The sequence below is a fragment of the Typopeltis vanoorti genome, chromosome 23 (genome assembly GCF_054136105.1).
Source record: "Typopeltis vanoorti isolate ZY-2024b chromosome 23, IOZ_Tvanoo_1.0, whole genome shotgun sequence".
NCBI lineage: Eukaryota > Metazoa > Arthropoda > Arachnida > Uropygi > Thelyphonidae > Typopeltis > Typopeltis vanoorti.
In genome coordinates this window covers 53587279-53611171 of record NC_143571.1, presented here as the reverse complement: position 1 = coordinate 53611171, position 23893 = coordinate 53587279, and the positions used below count along the sequence as shown (strand labels likewise).

At 33.7% G+C, this 23893-nt stretch overlaps 1 protein-coding gene across 1 annotated transcript in view; it reads right to left on the bottom strand.

Annotated features, from left to right (window-relative positions):
* Positions 1–11721: 11721 nt before the first annotated feature.
* Positions 11722–23893, bottom strand: part of LOC150093860 (uncharacterized) — a 121451-nt gene continuing 109279 nt past the window's right edge. Inside the window, exon 7 of the mRNA XM_090412993.1 lies at positions 11722–14227. Coding sequence (XP_090269119.1) covers positions 12050–14227 — 2178 coding nt within the window. The 3' untranslated portion in view covers positions 11722–12049. The remainder of the gene's footprint in view (positions 14228–23893) is intronic.

The following is a 23893-nucleotide window of genomic DNA, read 5'->3' as shown; positions in this document are numbered from 1 at the left end:
AATTATTAGTGGAAATCCCCTAATAATTTAAAAATGCATATTTGATATTTAAAAACACATGTCTGATACAATAAAGTAGCCTAAGTGGCTACAAGTAAAACAAAATATAACATAAGTACAATTATGTTTCTTCACAAGTATAAATCAGTGTTTGGATTCAAAAAGAATGAATGTCTTGAAAAGGTGGCTGAATCACATACTGCTTTTTCCATAAAGCTGTTATAAATGAAAAAGGTACATTATCAACTAATTAGGAAAAAATTACTAATGCTGCCTTTTGCTCATGTTAATTAATCAAGTGATAACTTTATCAATGGGTATGTGTATTCACACACATATCGTTATTTCATAATAATACACCCTAAAAATCTGAATATTCCAAACATAAAGTTGTTATAAATATTTTACCTTTTAGTACTCACCTAAAACCTTCAACTTAGCAGCTTACTAGACAAGACTTATCAATTATGAGAGAAAACCCTAAGAGAAATGTTTTTGGCACTGATCATCAATCAACAATTTAAGAACTATTTCAACATATTCAATAACACAAGAAGATCACTGGTAATTCTAAGTGTATTTCATCCATCTACTACACATATGCAAAATGGTCATGCAAACAATGAGTGAGATGCTTTAATTTAATGTGGATTCTGCTTCTCTTCCAAATATTTCAATAACTTCTCATTTTCAATTCATAACTGATTTTAATTAACTTGTTTTGAATTGCTATTCTCATTTATATTATTTTTCCATCTTGGAGTCATGGTATTCATGAAAGAAATGGAGAGCTCAATCTGCCTGATTGATCTTTTCCATTGTAGCAGTTCCTGATGGTATACGTGAAAATTTAAAATAAAGTCCATAAAATACACATACAAATTATTTGATCAGGGTGGTACCTAGTCTAAAACTAACATACCAGTTGCTTATATATTTAGTCTCAGCAAACAAGTGTTTTTTTGTGTATTCAACAATATCTCTCTGTGGCACATGAATTTTCTTGGTCAGTGAAAGACCAGTTTCCTCTTAGTGGAGAGCTAAATTGGCTTGAAAAAAGTTTTAAGTTTTGTCTATAGAGCAGTGTTCTGGATTATTTAATCTTCAGCCTATCTACAGTATGTACTAGAGATTTTCAACCTTTCACGGTGGATTCATATAAAAAAGATCAGCTGCTCAGGTCCAACTTCATTAAAATATACAGGGTGTTTCAAATTCAAGTATCCCCTATTCAGAGCAATTTGAGAAAACCAGTAGGCGAGATACCCTCACATTTGGTGGATATCGCTAACTAAATCACGGAAAGAGATTTTGACAAAAAAAAATTCGTCCAAAAATGACAACTACCATATTTACTCGAATATAACTCTCCCTTGCATATACCTCGCCCCTGATTTTACTTTATGAAAAAAGAAATTAAAAAGTTTGGCATATGTCTTGCACAAAAAAATTTAAACATGTTCACATTGAGGTGATAGTAACTCGTTCACTGCGGTAAACAACACGTTCTCCCCAACAGCCACTATAATGCAAGAAAAACAAGTAGTTTTATTACATCACTGAATAAGGTAGAGAGAGACATTTGCAGTATGTGCAATATATTTCGCAATAAATAGTGCAATTAGAGACAACTGGGATAAAAACCACTAACTAATGAATCACATGTCCCCTCCCACAGAAACTATGCTGTATATAGACTCAAGCAAAACCATATATTGTACCGCCAAACAGTATCTAACTAAAAAGTATTGTCTAAACATTTGTCCAAATTTTCAATTACATGAAATAAAGTGTTTGTTCAATTACATTTGAAATTTTTGATGTCATTAAGGTAGATCATGAAGGCTAACTTGAAATAAAATTCTACTGGCGAATTGAAACTAACATGCCACTTAATGTGGAAGTGGCACACAAACAAGCAGTAATAAAATTCAACTGAAGGGTTGAAACTTTATGTCAGTTGAGCTTCCCCTGCGCGATGTGGAAGCAGTACACAAACAGTAATGAGCAGCCCCGTCGGAAAGATAAATGGGCGAAACACCATCCTGATGTGAACGTGTTAAAACTAAAATAGATAGTGAATGCTGTTATGGCAGTTACAGATATTTTGGAATCCCATTGAAGAGAATCAGCATTTCAACTCAATGATTGTTGGCCTGCCTTTGTTGTTGAGTTGCATGATCTTTTGTTAATACCGCAAAAATTATATGCACACCTTCATAGCTGCTATCTTTACCGGTCTACCATTGCTGTCCATTTCACACTCTACTGTCACTTCTCATTAGCCTTTTGTGAGGGACTGTTCATTATGTATCTCAAGTCTTATAAATTACTGGTAATTTTTTCCCAAAATAATGGGAGAGAAGATGATGCTATTTGGGTAGATGACTTTGACGATGCACACAAGGAAACCGCTCTCGAGGCCGGAAGTAGCAATAGCAAATAGCAGATTCTTGGAAAGTCATACCCATTTTCAGTTTTTTCCTGAAAAACTTTAATTTCCAAAAATCCCCGCATATATCTCGCACCATGAGCCATAATGCAGTATATAAACAAAGGAGCAAGACTGACTCTACAATCATTCGACTTGTGCAATGGGTCTCACTTTTCCTGAATGTGCCTTGCTTGTGAAGTGCTTCTATAGGAACAGAAAAATTGCTGCAGCAGCACTTCTTGATGCCAAAGAATTTTGCAAAAAGGTCCAATGCATTGCACAAAATGCAGTGCAATGCATTGTTGATTTGAAGAGATAGGCAGTTAGTTTGACAGTCCAAGCAAGAACAGAGTGTAAATCTGAAATTCCACAAATGATTGAGGATGCTGCAACTGCAGTTGTTGAGCAGTCAAATTAAATACTATAGATTCATGCAATGCACATGCCATAACAAGGCAATCAGATTTGTATACACAACAGTAGAGATCATGTTGCAATGCTACCTGTATAAACTCAGCCACAGCCAAGAGTTGCAAACAGGAGATATAAGCTTACATGAAACATCTGCAATGCCATTTCTGGCATGCATGGAGGATTGGCCTTGGAACATCCTATGATGAAATACATTTTCATGTTTGTGAAACAATAAACTGCTGCATCATTGCATTTCAACAATTTCCCATTCACTAAAGCTCACAGTATGAATAGAATTCACAGTCAAGTTTGTTATCAGGCTATTTTTCTTTGAAGAAATCGATCGAATTAGACCTATGACTTGCATGGTCAAGTCATAGGTCTAATTCTGATATTAGACCACATTATCAGAACAGATGAGAAGTTTCATCATCCTGCAACTGCAGCAGAAGAGGGTGCCTGAACACAATAGTGTTGATGCAAGATGGAGCACCTCTCTACATAGGTGAAGTAGTTCAGCAATTATTGTATCAACATTTCACAGAAGACAGAGTAATCAGTTGCTCTTTTCTATGAAATGGTCGCCACATTCATGAGACAATGCATGTTTCTTTTGGTTTTGGGGTTACCTCAAAAGCATGGTGTTTCAGGACAAAGTTCTTCACCTAGCAGATTTGAAAGACAAAATCACACATCATGTGCAAAACCTTTCGGCAGATCAGTTTCGCTCTGATATAAATAATGCTGTATTGTGGTATCAGCTACTGGTCCTGCAGAAAGGCCAACACATTGAACACCATCCCCACTGATCATACAAATCTCCTTGCAGCATGTCAGCTCTATGTGCTATGTTTTTTGTATCGCATTATTTTATGAAATAAGCAAAATAAACATCATCAAATACCTTTGCTTGTCATTGACTGTGAATCATTTCCATCACATTCCATCTGGTTCACATTAATGTAATTTTCTCCTGCTCAGAGCACATTTCTTCTATCAGTCATTTTCAAACTAATTGTTGCTTATTGTCAAAAATCTCTTCTCCATGAGTTAGGGTACCCATCAAGTTTGAGAGTATTTCATCTACTGGTTCTTTTACACATTGCTCTGAATAGTAGTACTTTAATTTGAAACACCCCGTATGTTAACATATTTTTCTAATTTAGTGATCATTTCAATTTTTTGTCCTTCAGTTAAAACAATCAGTTTATGATTACATTTTATTTTTTAAGCATTATGAAAAATTCACAGGATATTTTGCACTGAAGCAGAATGATTTTTTTCATAACACAGCTCAGTCTTATTCTCAGTCCTGTTAGTGTTTTATGTTGCTTCATTTTTTCCTCTCCCAGGAAACAACACTAAAAAAAATATACAGAAAGGATCATATATAATGGTTAAACAAAATTCAATCTAGAATAAAAGAACAAGTTATATAAGAACTGTAGGTAATAATTCAAGTAAATGAGTTTACTCTATATTTTTTTTTTTCATCTGCTTCTGAAAAGTTCAAAGTGCTTTAGAATCCAAAAATGGAACAATTCAGATTTTAAAAAAGTACTTTTCTGAGTGAATACATTCTTGTAAATTTGATTTAATTCAAATAAACTGCTCCATATGAAAGTGAAATGTCTATTTGAATTCCAAACTGACCATATGTCCAAATAAATTAAAGCAAGCACACAAAAAACTCTGACAATGGTATTTTTAAATACCATTTAATTTACTTGTCATTAAGTAAAACACCATGTAATCCCAATGTCTGACATTTGAATGCGAACTGCTTTTATACATTTAATAACACCAAATGTTATTTGGTGTTATTTGGATTTTTAATGTTAAGTCAGAACATAAACTGCTAGAAATAAAGATATAAGCTTGCCTAGAATTACAGTCAGCCAATATCATCACCACTGAGCACTTACATTATACCTTCAATTTTCATGCATAAAGCTACAATAACATACATCATTTACACGACTTTCTGTTATTCATATATCTTATAGATATGTAATGATTCCTCATGCATTTGAGATGCTAAATTCCAAGAGCAAATGTGTTCACTGAAAAGAATATTCTTTCATGTCAATCATCCTTAATTTTTTTTACTACAGATTATAATCCAGAAGAAACAATAATGAAAAATAAAATTTTAAAGCGCAAATGCATATCATCAAATAAAAACAAGACTTTCAGTTAAATAATATAAGCCATTGCTTGTTGAATGGAAAACACTATGCTAGTTTTCCAATTTGAGTTGTGAAAATCTTCCTGAGACATGTCTGCTTGGTATTTTTTTAATCTATATTCACAATTTTACACTAGTACTCTTGTCTACTGTTATAATCAGGCAAAATAAATTTATCAAAGAAGGAACAAGGATAATGTGGTGATGAAAGTGAATGAGGTCATCCAATTCTCAAGATATTAGCAATCTCTTCTTGTTAGCCAGCATAATAATGATAGCTTTAAATTTTTACAAAACACTAAAATAGAAATACAGATACAATTAGGAGGGGGGGGGATTCAAACTGTGTGTGTGTGTATATACATATACACACACACACACTCAAGTGGGACATATTCATTATTTCAATTATATAGAAACTGTGTACAAATCAAACATAACAGCTTAAAATATTTTTAAAATCCTGGTTCATTCCAACCTTAATTCCCGTGAAACAGAAAAACATGAGTGCAATATATAAGGGTAGATACAAAAAGTAGTGGTCCAAATTTTACTCGTCGTTACTACTAAAGTGCAAAAATATTTATATAAACATACATAAACATTTAAATGACTTCCTGATTTTAAACAATGACATTTAAATTATAATTTAGTTCTTATTCACTGTTACAAAGACAAAGGTGTAAATTTTCTCCTTCATATAATTTAATCCAAGTTTCTCCTCTACATTATCATGCAGTCTTTTCCAGGGAGTTCAAGGATTCATTGAAGAAATGGTCCTTTCTGAATCACTCAATATCTAAATACCTGTCATATCTCGAACACATTTATCAAAGATACACACATAATGAGTGTATCTTTGGTAAATGATACACACAATGTGTATATCATTTGTGGTAAATGTCACAATCACCACAAATGACAAGAATCTGGACTCCCACATGCTTCCCAACAACAACAAGCTTATTTAGCTTCTAGGTATGCACCAAGTTCTACTGAAACCTACTAAAAGCTGTAAAAGTGTTATTTACATCTGCAACTAAACTATGAAGACAATAAATAAATATAAAATAGTGGAATTACTTGTAGATTAAATGTAACAAACTTCCCCATGTTTCAATGTATATGACAACTTTGTCAGGAAAATGAATATACTAGAGAACACAAGATCAGAGAATTCCAAACAGCAGTTGTTTTTGAACAAATAACATTCATAGTAATAATTTTCTTTACTTGGAAAGAAAAGTTTTATCTCCTGAAATACAGTTTAGTGATGGGTACACCACTCTCACTTCCTGCCATGAATTTATACACAGAAAAATCATGGTGGATGATATTTTTATTTTTGGAACATTGTCTAAAAATATCTAGAGGATTTTGTTTTTTTTATTTAACAATTGTCACCCTAAAATCAATTCATAATGGAAACTGAAAAGGATAATGAACTTCTGTTCTGGACATTCTAAAAAAAAAAAAAAAGATAAAAGGAATATTATATACAGGAAGCAAAACCCATATGGCAGTAGTGTTCAACCTTTTTTACTATGCGAGCTACTTTTCTATACTAACTGATTCGGTGATTTACTCTCTTCTTTATGGCGATCTACTTGGTTATAATTTACTTGATGTCATTCACGAAGTGCCAGTTCACACATCGGTAAGTCCACAGCGGAACGACCAGGAAAGAGTTCCTATCAAAATATCAATTAATTCAAAAACTAACTTAACTAACCTAACAGTCGCTGGCGGGAAAACAGGATACCTCTCACGTAAAAATGCATCCGCACCAGTCTCCCGTAGACTGGCATGTTAACGAACTGCCCATCAGAAGGAAAAGAGTGATTTTGGAAAAAATCAATAATGAGCACCAATCTTTATGAGTTGTGTTGTTATTATCGAAAGGTAAGAAATTGCCTGATATGCTACGTTTCACATTTAAAGAGGACGACCCCAAGTAACTATAGCCACTTTGCTTATAATCGTATACACTCGGCTCACTGTTTGACTTCCACTGATCCAAATTAATTCATTTAACTGGACTTATAAGAAAATTACTGATTTTACAATTTTAACGAAAAATAAATAAACAATAGCGATACACTTAAAGAAAATTAAAAAATAATACAAAATAATGATAAACAAAATATTATTTAAGTTAAGGGATATTACATCCCATATTGTTTCATAGCCAAATAAGAAACTCAAAGAGTTTCATGCCGAATATAGTAGTAAATATATAAAGTTTGGCTAGTCAAAGCGTAAGCAAATACCTGGATAGTGTTACAACTGACCCTTTAGGGAGTGCAACACTGAGGCAACTCATGGTAAGGGTGGAGCAAGCTCCGATCTGAATTGAAGCCTTTGGTTCTTCATATAATTAATAATTTATTAGGACACCTTCTTGGCAATTATTCTCATAGTAGGGTATATGTAAGTTCTGTTCGCTATAAACTTGGCATTTCTAGGTCTACCTACTCACTGATGAGACCTCAATAAAGATTGAAACCGGTCTGGATAGTGACCTGCTCTCATGCATAATGTAGAACAGTAATACAGCTCCTAGGAGCTGGGTTTCACATTATGGGGAAATATCAAGAATAGTGATCGGAGTTTGCTCCACCCTTACCATGAGTTGCCTCAGTGTTGCACTCCCTAAAGGGTCAGTTGTAACACTATCCAGGTATTTGCTTACGCTTGGACTAGCCAAACTTTATATATTTACTATATTCGGCATGAAACTCTATGAGTTTCTTATTTGGCATGAAACAATATGGGATGTAATATCTCTTAACTTAAATAAGTTAAGGGATATGTCGCCGAATTGAAGCCTTTGACTCTTCATATAATTAATAAAATATTATGTTTTCAGTTTTAATTAAATTTATAAGTAAGGAGGAATAAACAAGAGATCAACCAAAAATCGCTCCGTGATCGAAGGGTTGAACACCACTGCCATATGGGATGATATCAACAACCTAAAAAAAACTGCTTTGAAACTTGTCCCCACTGTACAGAATTTTCTATTTGCCTAAAGACAGAATTCCTTTTGATAAACACCCTGGAATACACAAAATTCCATCTCTTGCAGAAATATACACCAGTCAAACTGGTAAAAGTTTTGAAATCTATAGAAAAGAATACCTGAACGATAATGAAATATAAAAGTGGCCTCAGGTTCACTTTCTCAAACATTGTGAATTAAAATGATTATCTTTTTTAATGCTTTATCTAGAAAGCAATCTCTTGTCAAGAATATTTCAAGAATCCTCTGAAGTACTCAATCACACCACTTTTTTAAAAGGAACCAAGATCACATGCTACATGACGTTTGGAAGTCTATTATATGATTATGTAACTTATCAGACATCCATTATGCTGATAACCATCTAAAAGTCTTGCACAACAATGAATGACTTTTTGATGTGTCAATTGATTCACATAGCTGACCCATGTTTTACAGTTATGTTCCTTCTTAATATTCCAGGCTGTAGCATTTTTAAAATATTAGATATGCATATGGGACTATTCGTTCACTATTATAAGGCATCATTATTATTATTATTATTATTATTTCGGGCGACTCCAGGAGTCCTTAGACTCATCGAGGGAGGCCCTAAACATCATGTCCACACAACTATGCGATTACATTCTCACAGTATCTATCATACCTTGTCTTGAACTCGTTCACCGTCATAGCACCCACAACAGACACTCTGGCAGCTTATTCCACTCATTTACCACTCTACAAGTAAAGAACCCAGCTCTAACACCCCTGCTAACCACACTCTTGCCCAGCTTCCATAGGTCCCCCCTAGTTCTCCCACCACCAGTCCTGATCTCAAAAATATCCTCTGAATTAATCCTATAGAATCTCTTTAGCAATTTGAATGTTTCGATCATATCTCCCCTCCTCCGCCTATCAACTAGTTTCTGCAACCCACAAATCTTCAACCTGTTCTCATATGGTTTATTCCATAGACCTGTCATCATCTTAGTCACTCGCCTCTGGATCCTCTCCACCTCCTCCCCATCAAGAAGGAACCGAGGTGACCAAATCTGGGCACAGTAGTCGAGATGAGGTCTTATCAAGGCTCGGTACAGAGGAACAATAAATAACTTGCTTGTCTCTGCTCGTCAAGGTATTTTTCTGTATATATTATACATATATATACAGTATATATATGTGAATATAACTGCACATATCATTTGGAAAAAGGACAAAAACCATGAATCTTCTGCTTGAATGAAAAATGCAACAAGGAATCAACAGCATCAAAAACATATAATTAGAACAATGGAATTGTTATAATAACTACCAATAGTTATTTTGTTTCGATGAATATCCTTTAAAAGAGCACTGATGCTATAGAGTTTGGAACAGGACATTTCAATGTTTGTTACAGTGTATTAAGAAAGGATTAATTTATGAAGAGGAAAGCATTATCAGTATATAAAGTTTTTCTTGTATTTAATTTTATTTTTTTTTAATGGCAAAGAACAAAACTTTTCAGATCAAATTTCATTTTCTCATACCTACTATCAAAAATAATAACCAATATCATTTGCTGTAATAAGCAGTACTTATCACTGATGTATGGAACAAATTTGTACCACTCCTTTTGTAATCTACTTTCATAAAAAATACTTTTATTTATAATAGCACCTTTATGTGTTCGGCATTAAAATAATTAAATCATATGGTTCAATGTTTATAGAAATTCTATGTTAAACCAAGGTGAGTACATCCACTGCTTATATGGTGCATAAAATAAGGATAACATGAATATTAGTAACTAATTAAAGAAAACAAAATGAACAAGAAAAGTTCATTCAATAAATAATTTTGGAGTGTCCTTCAACAACTCAATAAATAACATTATTGGGCAGAATAATAAAATTTCACAAAATAAAAGGTGAATTGAATAACGACCACTATATCAGGTTTCGGGTTATGTAACATTTTACATGATAATGAAAATTATCTTCAAACAAATTACTATAAAACTAAGTACAATTTAAACAACATGATAGTGTCCTGAGATTATCAACATATCAATAAATCCTGTATAAATAAATACTATATTTATCAACAAACTACAAATTAATCAGGTATAATCAACAAGCAAACAATAATAATAATAGTAATAAATGTTAGTTAATGATTAGTATTTTAAGCAACTGTGTCAGGTAACAAAAAATTTAGTAGTACCTTCATAAACAAGATTTAGCAACTACCACTTCTTGACACCAATAAGACTTATTTCCTATAAAAAAATATATACAAGTGATGGGTTTATACTAACTATTGAGTATGAAAAGTCAATAGTCTGGTCCCAAATTACATATAACATAGCCATTCGTTTCTACTTTTTGTTGTCATTTTTTGTTTTTTATTTCACAGATCAGGACCGTGCAAACTACAGCTGTTAACTTGGTCTGCAGAAATATGCAAGCTTGCAATACAAAGACGTAGGCTTATTATATTTTTCTTTCATATATCTAAGTACATGACCCTTAATTTACATGGCACTTGCAACTCCAAGAGCAGCTACATATTTTAAAATTATTTTCCTGATGGTAATAATGTTCTAGATTAGGAGTTCACAATTTTTTTTGGCTGAAGAATCACTTTGGTGAAAATGGCATTCAGTCAAATATTTTGAGTCATAGCAACTCCTAAAATAATTTCTGATATACATATTTAATACAAATCTAATTTAAATTGATTATATGCATGCTAACACTGAAGTAAGTTTTTTAATAAAAGTGGTAACAAATCATCCCCAATTCTTTTCATTTATTTTTGAAAAAAATTCTAAGAACTACAAATATTTCTCAAAAACCTAAATGTAGCTTGCCAACTCCTGTGAACAGGTTGGGTAACCAAGCATTTGCATAAATAAATTCATGGGTTTGTAATATTACTTTTCTTCATAATTCAAAAATTAAATATGTTAAAAAAAAAATATGTTAAAATATCAACTATAGTTTAGAGCTTCATTTACTCTGTAGACCTTATAGCAAAAGATGAGTCTGCTATATTTTATGATCCTGAGATTTCTCTTAACTTTCCATGTGATCTTTAATACTCATTTAAACATGCTGTACTACTGACATTTATTTAGTATGTAGATTATAATTTTTATGTACTCCATTTCTGTTGTTCCTTTGATTTTATGTGCTTAAATGTTTGCTGAAAAGACATAACTCAGTTATTTCAATACCATTCATTTAAGCTATTTACAAATCTTTTATATTAAAACAAATGATATATTTATTCTTCTCTAAAATGAAAGTAGGAAAAATCCTGCATACTGGTATTTATTTATATCAGCATTCACATAAAGTGAAATCACATAACTTCAGGGATATCTGTATTTCTGTGCATTATTTAAGATGATTCATACCATTAAAAGCTTAATGCCATAGAAACAATTTCCAAAATTATATTTTCATTCAAGAAAAATGTAGTTTTAGTTATATCCATAAAAATGTCTTCAAGCATAAACATCACAAAAAAATAAACTTTATTATCTCTGGACAATAATTTAAAAAGTATGCTTTGGTGTAGTAACATTATTCATAGAAGAATATGAATATGACTACATGTGAAATCAAGTTATTTACCCTACCTACTCACACGAAATGTAAATAAGATTGATTACGAAATAAATATAAGATTTTTTTGGCTTTAAAAATAAGAATAAATATTTATATGGAAGTTATTTTTCAAATTTTCATTGGTGTGAATGTAATGGGTAAAGCAAATAACATTTCAGACATCAGCAGGAAACACAAGAATGCATTTCTAGGTAAAAAATTATGTTAATTGTACAACATATTGTAGCCTAGAGATGCATCACATGGTTTAGCTCCATCTCGGGGGAAAAAAAAAGTCTGCACGGTCCTGTCATGCATCATGAACAGATTTTAAAATGGATTAAAATAAGAAATTATAAACATTTTTACGTAATTTATACAGAAATGAAATGAATAATAACTTACAGACTACTTTAAACATTTGCACTGTTCACAGTAACTATAAAACTGTTTGTTTTTTCTCGCTGAGTCAAACCACGTAGAGCTGATCTTGTACCTTCAGGTAATTCAGAAATATGTACAATTCTTCCCTCCCTAGGTTCTCGTATCTGTTCACACTGACAAAATGTAAATACTCTTCCTGCATGACATTCCCTACACTGCATGTTAACATTGCCTGGATGGTCATTACTCAAATGTAATGTACATTTAGCTTCTTTAACAGCTATTAATGAATTAAATCCCTCAGATCTAAGCTCAAGTTCTCTACTTCCAGACGGAATTACTACAGATTCATTAATAACTGCATTTGTGTTGCTCGGACTTGCAAAAGCAAGCTTGTTTCTATGATGTCCAACAGTAACCTCTTGAGAAACAGGAATGGACCCAGAAGAAAAAGATGTAATCATTTCATCAAAACCATGAAGTCTTAGTGGATAAAGTTCATCATGAGATGAAGAAGAACTGCTATCAGCATTGTCATCAGGTAATGAGGGAGGACTAGGTATATCTAACACAGGACTGTGAAGCATTAAAGGAGAACTATCTTCTTCCAGTTCAAAGTCTGCAAAATCTTGTGATGTTGAGGTATTACCACTTGAGGGTATTTTATGAATACCACAGACTGTTGGGGAATTGGAGAGACTAAGATTAGGCATAGACTGGGCATAAACCATGTCTGTTAAGGTAATGTTTTCTGTAACTGGTGTAGATGGGCTGGTAGCTATCAAAAGGCTGGATTTAAAATCAGATGGTATTTCTATCATACTTGGCTGAAAACTAAAAAAACTAGGTGAAGTTTCTGTAACTGGAGAGGTATTTGTGCTGTTTCCCTCATAAAAATTTTGTTCAGTTAGAGTTTTTAGTGAAAGAGCACCACACACAGAAGGCCTCTTATTACTGACTTGTGCAGTAGTAGTAGTGAATGAGCATTTAATATTATCTGTGACCTCACAACAATCTTCAAACACAGGCAAATGAGAGCTCTGATTTCTGTCTTGTCGAAAGCTAAATTTCCTAGTCAAACATAAGGGAATATTAGACAGAGACTTGAAAGGATTTAGATCTTTCTTTCTAGAACTCCTAGTGGGTAAGGTATTAAAAGTAGCATTTTTGTGAAGAATAAATGGCACATGGACTTCTACAATGCAAGTTTCATCATGCTTGTACTCTGCATTCTGCTCATTCTGAGAGCAAATGTCAGAAAAATTACTGCCAATTGTTAATGTTATGCCATCAGAAGAAAAATTGTGACAAACAATTCTTCTTTCTGATAATGGAGTGCTCACTTTAGAGGAATGTGATCCTGTTCCAGAAGGTTCGGTTTCAGGAGCAATGATATTTGGATCTCCTATACCAATTTCATTTACAGCATTTAGCCAATGCTCTTGACCTCCAGAAGGTCTTAGAGAATTCTGATTAAGATGTCCTCCTTCCAGAATTGCAATATTTTCAGTAGAAGTTGGATGGGAATATGGAGGTGGAGGTCCCCACATAAACTGGGGTATTTGATACTGACATGAAATTGCTCCATTTCCTTCTGAAAGTGGATATGACTGGGCAACATGAGTAACAGGATTCAAGTGCAAATGATGAAAAACAGCATTATTAGACCTCGTGCGCCTATGGCCAGTGGATGGACGTCCATACTGAGAACCTCTAGAACGAATTCCAAAATGTAATGGCAGTGCACAGTTATTATTATTTCTTTGGGTGGAATGAAAGATATGAATGCACTCGCTCCTCCAAGAAGACACACCTGATTCAGACTGAACAGGAGAATCTTGAAGCATTGTACCTCCTAAAGTAACCAACTGTTGCCCCCAGTTATCTCTAGAAATGAGATGCCTTAAGAAATTTTGTTGTGAGGCACAACTAGTTCGTCTACTAGACATTCTTGAGTCCCGCCACGCCCAAGGTAGCCAATTCCAGCCTGAAGTCCTGGAATTAGTCATTCCATTTTCTCTAGAATTGGATGATCTACAATGTGGAGGAGACTCTTCTTCTTCAGGTGGACTTGGAGATAATGGCTGAGAATTCAAAAATCTGTAATCCAACATTTCCCACAACTGCCAAGGATAAAGATCATCATAACAACCACAGAATGAATAATTTGGATGATGTTGATACAAAAATCTACGGCGCAATTCAAGCTGTAATTGAGAACAGAAACAGATAAAAGATTTTATAACATACTTATAATAAAGAAAGATATCTTATTCATATAATGAACAGAATACAAATTTTTATTTTAATTCTATATAATTTCAAACTATCATATTACCAAAAATGGAGTTATAATTGCTAGTAACTATTTTGGAGTTTACATTTTTTTGTGTAGTTCCATTCTATACAAAACAAGAAATATACATTCTGAATAAAATGGAGAGAAGAAGATCTCCTAAGTAGCCTTCAACATCTACCAAGAAAGTATGATCTCTGAGAAAAGTAGGCAAATCTAGCAGTCTTATGGCATGCAACTGCTAGAATAAGGATAGAAGGATATATAAACTGCTTGCAAACAAAGGAGCATATAGCGCAAGTGATGGGTGCATATAGCACCCATCACATCCCATCAGTGCAAGTGATGTGCATCCCATCAGTGCAAGTGATGGGTGCATCCACAGCACCCAAATATGGCAACCAATGTCCAATTCTAGTTGCTGATTAGATGAACTTTTTCTACACTTTTTTGGCCGGTTCCCAAGTTTGTCAATCTCTAGTACAGGCAAGAGGGTTTTTTCCTCCTGGAAACTCAGGTTTTTCGTTCTGTAAACTCAAGAAAATCGACCCCAGAACTCACATTATTGCAGGGCAAATATAGTGCTAGTATAAAGGACCACAAGATGGTGACACTTGTCAGCCACCTACCTCACTTCACTGGATGCTGTGTATAATGAGTGATTGTCTTGGGCCAGCTGTCTCTGATTGGCACTGGTGGAGATTGAACTGTCCCCTCAATCTCCAAAAATTGGATAGGACTAAAACAGCCTTGTCTACTCTCTATATAGGGGAATAAAAAGGCATTAGCGGGGGTTTTTTTTAGCAGATATATATATATATATATATAGCAAGACGCCATAGCTGAATTTGAGATGATACTCAAATTCAACCCCTGGGAACCTTGCATGGCAGCACAGGTGATAATGCTATTAAGCACCAAAAGTCTGGTGCCACTTAATCATATAAATCACAACCACAGCTTGCAGTAAACTGAAGTATAGTGTAACACAGTATATTACAATTGATAAGAAATTACATTCTTGGTTTAATTCTTCATTGAGTGTATGCAGACAAAGTTGGCAAGTGAATTATCTTCATGACTGAGCTATAGTAGCACTTCTAGACGTCTGACTGCAAGGCAGGCTACCGAATAAACAGAAAGAGTTGCTATCAAACCAATGATCACTGGGAAAAGATTGGTTACCATAAGTATTGGATTATGGCCAAAATAACTAAGTTCATGATTTCAATGCAAGTCTGCATTGAAATCATAAACTACTCTTAATTGAGTGTGTTACATGTGTTCTTCTGGCCTCTCTCTCTCTCTGTGTGTGTGTGTAGGAGTAAGTAAACTGGTTTTCCATGAAGGAAAACCCTGCAACCTTAATGAGACTGGCTAACTCACCTTCAATTCAAAAGCCCTTTCCAATTAAAGAGCATTTTCATTACCAACTGAGATAAGGAGGATGCCCCCCACTATCAAACCCATGTGACTGTTATGGTGCAAAGAGAACACCTGACAGATTGGCTTAGTCAAAGTTGCGACCAAGACAACTAACCATGAGGCATCTATCAGTATATGTAATCGACTGTCTTTTTTTTTTTAAATGTGAATACAACTTATAAAAGAATGTAAACTTTTAGTAGTTATATAATCTAGAAATTCTGCTCCAGAGACTAAACATGGAACATTTTCAAGTCTCTTCAGATCTCTAATATGCAAGATGGTGGGGTCTTGCACTGGACAATGCAATTCATCTATCATTTAAAGACATTCACTAAGCATCCTTATTTGTGGTGGAATTCAAAGACATTAGACTGGCTGGAGAACAGAGATGTTATCCACATGAACAAAAAGGCTGGCTTGTCTACAAAGGGATGAGCTGGTTTGCCAAACTGTTTTATCAGTTTTCAGAAAGGAAAAATCCAACTTACCAAGTGGAAAAAAAAAAAGAAAAAAAAAAAAAACTGCCACCTCTATCTAACATTATGTAAGTTGATCTGAAAAAGGCTAAGCAAATTTTCCTTACCTATTTTAAATTAGGTCTTTTTTTTTTTTTTTTTTTGTAGAGAAAAGTAATAATATGGGAAAAAAACATTTAACATTTCATATATATATATATAATTATATGAAAGGAAGACATGTTAATAGTAAAGTTTGACAGAAGAAACCTTACAGTGCAGAACACCCTTCATGTAATGTGTATATCTAGGCTTCATTATGTGAAATGTACTGGAAGATGGCTAAGTCTTATTGCTATGGTCTTAGGCAAATCTATTTTACCTGAACTGATAAAATTTTTACAGAGTGTGGAGGGCTTTGTCTTTATTAACATGATAACATTCCTTATATTTGAGTTGTATATCAAAGAATGGTATCAGAACAATAACATGGCTTCACATGCCCTGAAATCATGATCTCAATCCTATCAAGAACTACAAATTAAAAAGCACCAAAATGACTGTTTTCTGCATATGAAGAGTGTTTCATCACATTAGTGCCACAGTCAGAAAGATTCAATAACAATCTGGTATAAAATATTGATATCATGGACAGTAAAAGATACGTTATATATTGTCTCAATATATTTTGGATGATAGCCTATTTCTTTCTACTATCCTATGCTAAATATTGAGGACAAAGAAAAAGGACATCAAAAGAAAAGCATTTTAAAAAGGGTTGTTTAAAAAATATGAAGAAAACAGAATGACTCAGAAAGAAAAGCTAAATTGTTGAGTTTAAAGGTGGGTTCTTGTATCTTCTAATATGTTAGGAAAAAGGCAAATAGTAGTATTATATATGCTAATCTGGATTTTATTTCCGAGTATATATCTCAATAGTATTTGTGAAATCTTTATAAAAACTTTGAAGAGTAAAGACTAAGTGTAAATATGCATACAGTGCCACATCTGCAGGATGAACTAAAAGATAAATTACAATATATATAAAAAAAAATCTTTACAAAAGAACCATAAGAAAACAATAAAAATCTAACAAAAGCTCAAAAACATTTCTAGTCTCTACTCCAATAAAAAATACACTACTTATATCATCTAAGCCCAAAGTGAGTAAAAAACAGTAAGTGGCAGTCATAACGGTAATCTATCCTAATTTTCCAAACCACATCTGCAGGATTCCTTACACCACAAGTAGAACCTGTGCATTTGTTAGATCCATCCTATGTTAGGGATATATCAAACTTTGAATTCTCTCATCTGGATCAGCTCTAGATTAAAACTGTAAATTCTGATAGACACTCTGATCCCCCCTTCTTTTTTTTTTTTTTTTATATTAATTGGTCTATAAAGTTTGATTTTTTTTTTAAGTCAAAATACCCAAACAAGAAAGCTATCTTGCTTGAGAACTTCAACAGTCACGTCTCACTGGCTCATTTACCAATTCTACTGATCAAGACAGAAAAGATGCCAAGATATTTTGTGTCAGTAATGACTTTGCTGCTCTCAGAATCCCTGATAATCTTCTCCATTACCAACACCTTAATCTCTTTTTAACTAGTTTTCCCTTCTCAATATATATTTGTGAATGTCAGTTCTCCTCTCAGTAATTCAAACCATAACTTTGTCCAAATTTTTTTTTTCTACTAAACATCCTCCACCCAACTACTTTCAGATGCATGTTCACTGTTCCTACAACAGTGGCAAATGAAATGACCTCTGCAATTAGTACTCCTTTCCTTGGTTTGATCACCATTTCTCCTCTATGGATCCAAACACCTGCTCCGAGCAAATAACTAAAATAATTCTCAGTGGAATAAAATCCTCACTTCCCAACTATGCAAACCTTAGTTTTCCAACAAATGTGCCATCATAGTAAAAAATAGCATATCATAAATGGCTTTAAACCAAAACTTTAGATACACATAGCTTACACTACAGCACAGCAGTAAAAAGTTCCTCTGCAAATCCAAATCAGAATTTGAACAGGTAAACTGCAGAAACTGTCCACTCAAAAATGACAGATGAGTCTTCTCGTTCCTCACTAAGGCCACTCATTTTTATTTATCTCTCTCATTCATATGTTATTGCTGAAACATCATCCAAAGATGAGATTGAACTCCTGGTATTATTCTTCTCCTCCAACTTCTGTACTGATGACCACAACGGAGTCTCTTCTGCTTTATCCAGAAAAACTCAATATGTGTGTGTCTCCTAGTCTTCTGTCAGGAAGACAGAAGAACTCTAGATAGCCTGGATACCCAACAACTGGCCCTCATGGTATTCCCCAATAGCATCCTATATTGTCTTTACAACCTTTCATGTTTACTAGCATGGAAACATTTAACCAATTCCAAAGAAATGAGATAAGTGTCATTAAGCTATTGACACTTATGTCCAATTGTAGTAACTTCAATTTTATTGAAACTAATGGAAAAAGTTATCAACAGACAACTTCTTCACAGGAGGCCTACCAATTAATCAGTGACTACCAAAATGATAATCTTGATATACAGCAGATTTCCTTGCAAACATAGTCCATCTATGGTACAAATCATGGAAAGTTTGGTGAGCCTTAAATTGTGGCTCTAGACAATTTTCACAGCATTTACTCAAGTCTGGAACAAAGGTCTGCTTATCAGATTATCATGTTATAGAGTCCACCATTCATCTATTGAAACTGGATTGCCAATTTCCTTTGTCATGGTGGATGGTTTCTTTTTTCATATTTCCTCACCAGTGATGGAGTTTGGGGCTCTGTACTTTCACCCACACTCCTAAATGACCTCAAATTCGATTCCATAGTTTAGCTGATGATAGTGTACTTCTTTCTTTCTTCATTTGGCAAACCTTGTTATAATCAAACATCCCAAGCTACAAGACCTTTCACAATGTCTTAACACTAATTTTTTTGCCATATTTCAGTGGAGTGAGGACAACCTTATCAACTTCAATGTTACCAAACACAGTCCTGACTTATTACATGTGAGAAAAACTACCTTCACTTTTGATAACGCTGGGATTCATTGCAACCGGATTTATTTCTTGGAGCAACTTACACTTCTAGCCTTTCTTGACACACAATTACTAAACTTACAGCTTCTTCATCTCCAAAAAAAGAAAGAGTCCTTTTCCATTAAAAATACTTCTTGCAACAGCTTTTAACATATAAATCACAAATCATCCCCAAAAATGCTTGATGCTATCCAGAAGACAACCTCATTAAATGATGACTCCTCTTTCACAAATTCACTCAAGTCACTTTTGTTTTTCACCATAAACCTCTTCTATAGGTATGTTCATTTGTATTTTCCACTTTCCCTAAGTCTGTAAATACATGCAACTTCTGGTTAACATCTGTTCTTTGTCCAGCTTCAAACATATCAAAACTTCTTTTTCCCTAAAGGCAACTTCCAATTGTCCAAAACACATATCAACAAGTCGTTCTTTCTTTTTAATCAGCGAGAGCCATATACATGTAGACACATGAATATACAACTGAAACAAATAAAAAGATTCATTTGGCAAATATTTCAACCTGAGTATAATAAGTCATCTTCAGTAGCTGACTAGTATGGACATAGTCGAACATTAACAATGGATTATTTATAAAACAATTATGAGTCAAGTGATGATATAAAAAACAATGCAATATGGACATGAAGTAATTGATATATATATATATATATATATATATATATATTGATGGCTGATAAGAATGAAACTTTCCCAGATTTTTGGTGAGGAAAGGCATTTGTTCTAATTCAAATTAGGACAATGTGTTAAAGCTTCAGTATTCTCTTTAAATATGTGTTTCAATCTCAAGTGGCATCAGTGGAGCAGGTGTATTCTAGACCATATTTCTCAGATATATATTAGTAATGATGTATGATTGGTGCTCTTATAATCTTTTCTCCACAGAACATTTGATTTGTGAGGAGGTGACAATCATGGGAAACTGTAAATTCTAGCATAGCTACCAAGAAACATTGTAGGCACTAGGCTGTATTTCTTGAGGATTTTCTGAAAGCAGTCCAGTTCCATATATTTCAGACATCTCTGAGCTAATTTCAAATTGTGGATTAAAAAATCCACATTTTTTCCTACCAATAAACCCTCCTCATGGCATAGTAATTCTAAAGATAAATGATCTCCTTCTTCCTTCCCTGGCATTTATCAAGTTCCCTATGATTGCAACCTCTCCTATTTTGTAAAAACAGGATGTTCTGTCAAGAAAAGAATACAAGACCACCAATCAGATACTACTAATAATAAATCTTAGATATCTGGTCTAGTGCAGCATAGGACTGACACTGACCACAGAATTAATGGTCTAGAATGTATTTATTCCACTGATGCTGCTTCAAATTCAAGAAAGAGTACTGAAGCCCTACTACATTGCCTAAATGGATCAGAAAGACTGTCTCTCCTTGCTAAAAATCATTCTTATCAGCCATCAACATTTTTTTTTAAATCTATATATATATATATATATCAATTATTACATCTCACCTACATTTTGTTGCTCTTTATATCGTCAAGCAACTCATACTGCTTTTTAAATAGCCCAATGCTCTACCTTGTACAGACCAGCCTGTCACAGAAGATGACATGTTATTCTCAGGCTGAAATATCTGACAAAAACTTTTTATTTGATATATTTGTTTCAATTATCTATTCTTGTGTCTATATGTGTACACCTATTTCACTGACTGCTTCAAATTCAAGAAAGAGTGCTGAAGCCCTACTACAATGCCTAATTTGAATCAGAAAGACTGCTTCTCTGTGCCAAAACATACACAAACACACATGGATTTACAGTCATGAATACGTCATAGCCATATGCTGGTCCCAAGCCCAAATAAAATGGGGAGAGGGGTGTGTGTGTGGGGGGGGGGAAAGCAATGGTGAACTATCCTGTAAAAAATCTCACCAGGAACACTTTGTTACTGATTTTTACTATTTAAAAAAACAATGTATTTTTAATCACCTATATATGGCACTGATTTTATAAATTACAACCTTCTCACACATTGTAGAAATTGATATATAATTTTATCCTTCAGCAAGATAAAACATTCATGATTTAAATAGCTGGAAAGTAAGAAACACCTGTTGCAACAAGCTCTGACTTGATATTTTTATGCCTCTATTGTGAAAGTTCAGTGTTCACTACTAATCAATCAATCAATCAATTGTAAAAGGGAAGCCAATTGAAGTTGTGAACTCCAACTGCTTCCCTTCAACCCATTCCTATGAAGGGTAACCAATCTTTGAAATCAATCTCCAACCAAAAGGATTGAAGTAATAATATGATGGTAATTCTATTCTTGCTTCAATTCTTTTTTAAGGCAATAGAAAAAAAGTATTAAGAGCTAAATTCTACACTATATAGGAGGAGATAATTAGCAATATGGACACTACTAAGTTGAGCAATAGGTAATATTGTTGCTTAAATTATCCACCTTTGGCTAACCACAGAATAGGTTGAAGAAAGGCATCTGTCATATTTGGCATACAGTATGAATAGCATAAGGATAAAAAATTTTCCCAATGCTATTCCCACTAGTTGAGAAGACCTTTACTCCAAGCCTGCAAGTTTAACAAAATTAAAAGTGTTAAACTTCTCCTAAACCTTTCTATGTTGAGTGTTTGCATCACTTTCAGGAATTAATTTTATGAATGTGAAGCATAAGTAACAAGCTTTAAAAATACAACATTCTGCTCCTAGGTCACATGACAGGTACCATACATGGTGAAAAAAATAATTCACATTAGGACATACATCATACGAATAGACAATATAGGTAAAAGCATTAACCAACATCAAAAGAATCTTAACAGTGATGTTTTTCATCATCACACATATTGAAATCTTGGAAAATGTTTACTGATCCATGCTTTATGCTGTAATTTCCAAATTGCTGGTAGAGAAGCTTTTCTATAAACAAACAAAATCTTACATTCTGGACACCATTCACAATGCTGCAAACAAGAAGAGTGATCCAATCTTTTGTTGATTTAAATCTGAGTACTTTCCCCCCCCCCCCCCCCAAGCTTATGTTCTTGATGCCATTCATTTCCAAAACAAACCTGTTTCATCTATGTTGAAATGTTTAAGATTGTATCAACATCAGTTAGCAGCTTCATCTTAAAACTCTTTTGATTAACCATACTATTTCTGGAAAAGATGAAACTAGCCTCAGATATGGTGAAAATCTTTATATTCCTCTCATTTTCAAGTTTTTTTTGTAATTTTGTATTCTACTGATCAAGATCTTCTATCATATTGCTAATTGTCATTCTATTTATTTCAGTAAAATTATGGAGACTACCACCATTTAGAAATGATTACTAAAATTTCCCGATGTGTCAACCTTCATATTAAGGCCATCATCTGGAATACACACAAACACAACCTATATTACATTTCAAACGCTATGTTGAAGTGACAATGATTTGATCAACCGTTGTTCTACTGGCCTGATCTCTAATGAAAAAAAAAATAAATAAGCCAAAAGTGGTGGCCTAATCCATAATTTAACACAAGTGTTGTTATATTAGAATTAAGATCCTAGATTACTTAGTCCTTATTATAATTAACTCTTAGACCAAAAGGTTATGTGGTTAGAACATGTGCCATCTATAGTTTTGGGATTTTTAGATCACCAGTATTGTTAAGATTAGAGTGGTTGATAAGAATTTCACAGACTTCTTTAAATTTATGCTCATACCACATTTTGGCATGATGTAAACAACAGGTGCCTTTCCAGTCAATTCTATATATATATATATCACTCTTTAGCAAACAGAATATCAACCAGTTTGCTAAAGGAATGTTCAGCTGAATTGGCTAGGCCTTTCACACATTTGTATTATAACTTGAGTCTCAGCTCAGGAATGATACCACAGGAATGGAAGGAATGTATGATAGTTCCACTGCAAAAGGGTGGTGCAAAAACTGATGTGTCTAGTATTCAGGGCAGAAAGGCCAGATTTACCACATCAAATTTAAGGAGACCTGTGAAATTCTTATCAATCACTCATTTTTGTCCTTTCTTAACAATCACCCTAATCCTAACAAAGTATGATGACTCAATGTTAAAATTTGCATTTGCCGAGGGAGTCACCACTTCTGGTTCCTGGGAGCGAAAATTAAAAATATGACAAACGTAATTGAAAACCAAAAAAGAAATGTAAAAGAAATGGTAGTGCTGGTAGGTACTAATAATTTAAGTAGTGATAAACATAGCATGTTGGAAGAAGCGAGAAAGAAATGTGAAAGAGTAAAAATTGTAGGATTACTACCTAGATATGATAGTCCTGAATTGAGAAGGAGGAGGGCGATGATAACAAATGATTTCAAGCGCATGCTATGTAGAAGATGTAGATGTGAGTTTTTAGATGCGTGGGGTGTGTTTGATGGCAGAAAAGATTTGTATACAAATGATGGCCTGCATTTGAATTCATCAGAAACCTGGAGAAATTACTTACTGGTATGAGACCCAATGCAAAGAGTCAGGAAAACTAGATCATCAAGGGAGGAATGGGGAAAATGTGTGTGAAAGTTCAGCTATGGCATACAAACGTGATAAAGATACGAATGCCTTTGAACATGGTTATACATGTGGCAAAGGAGT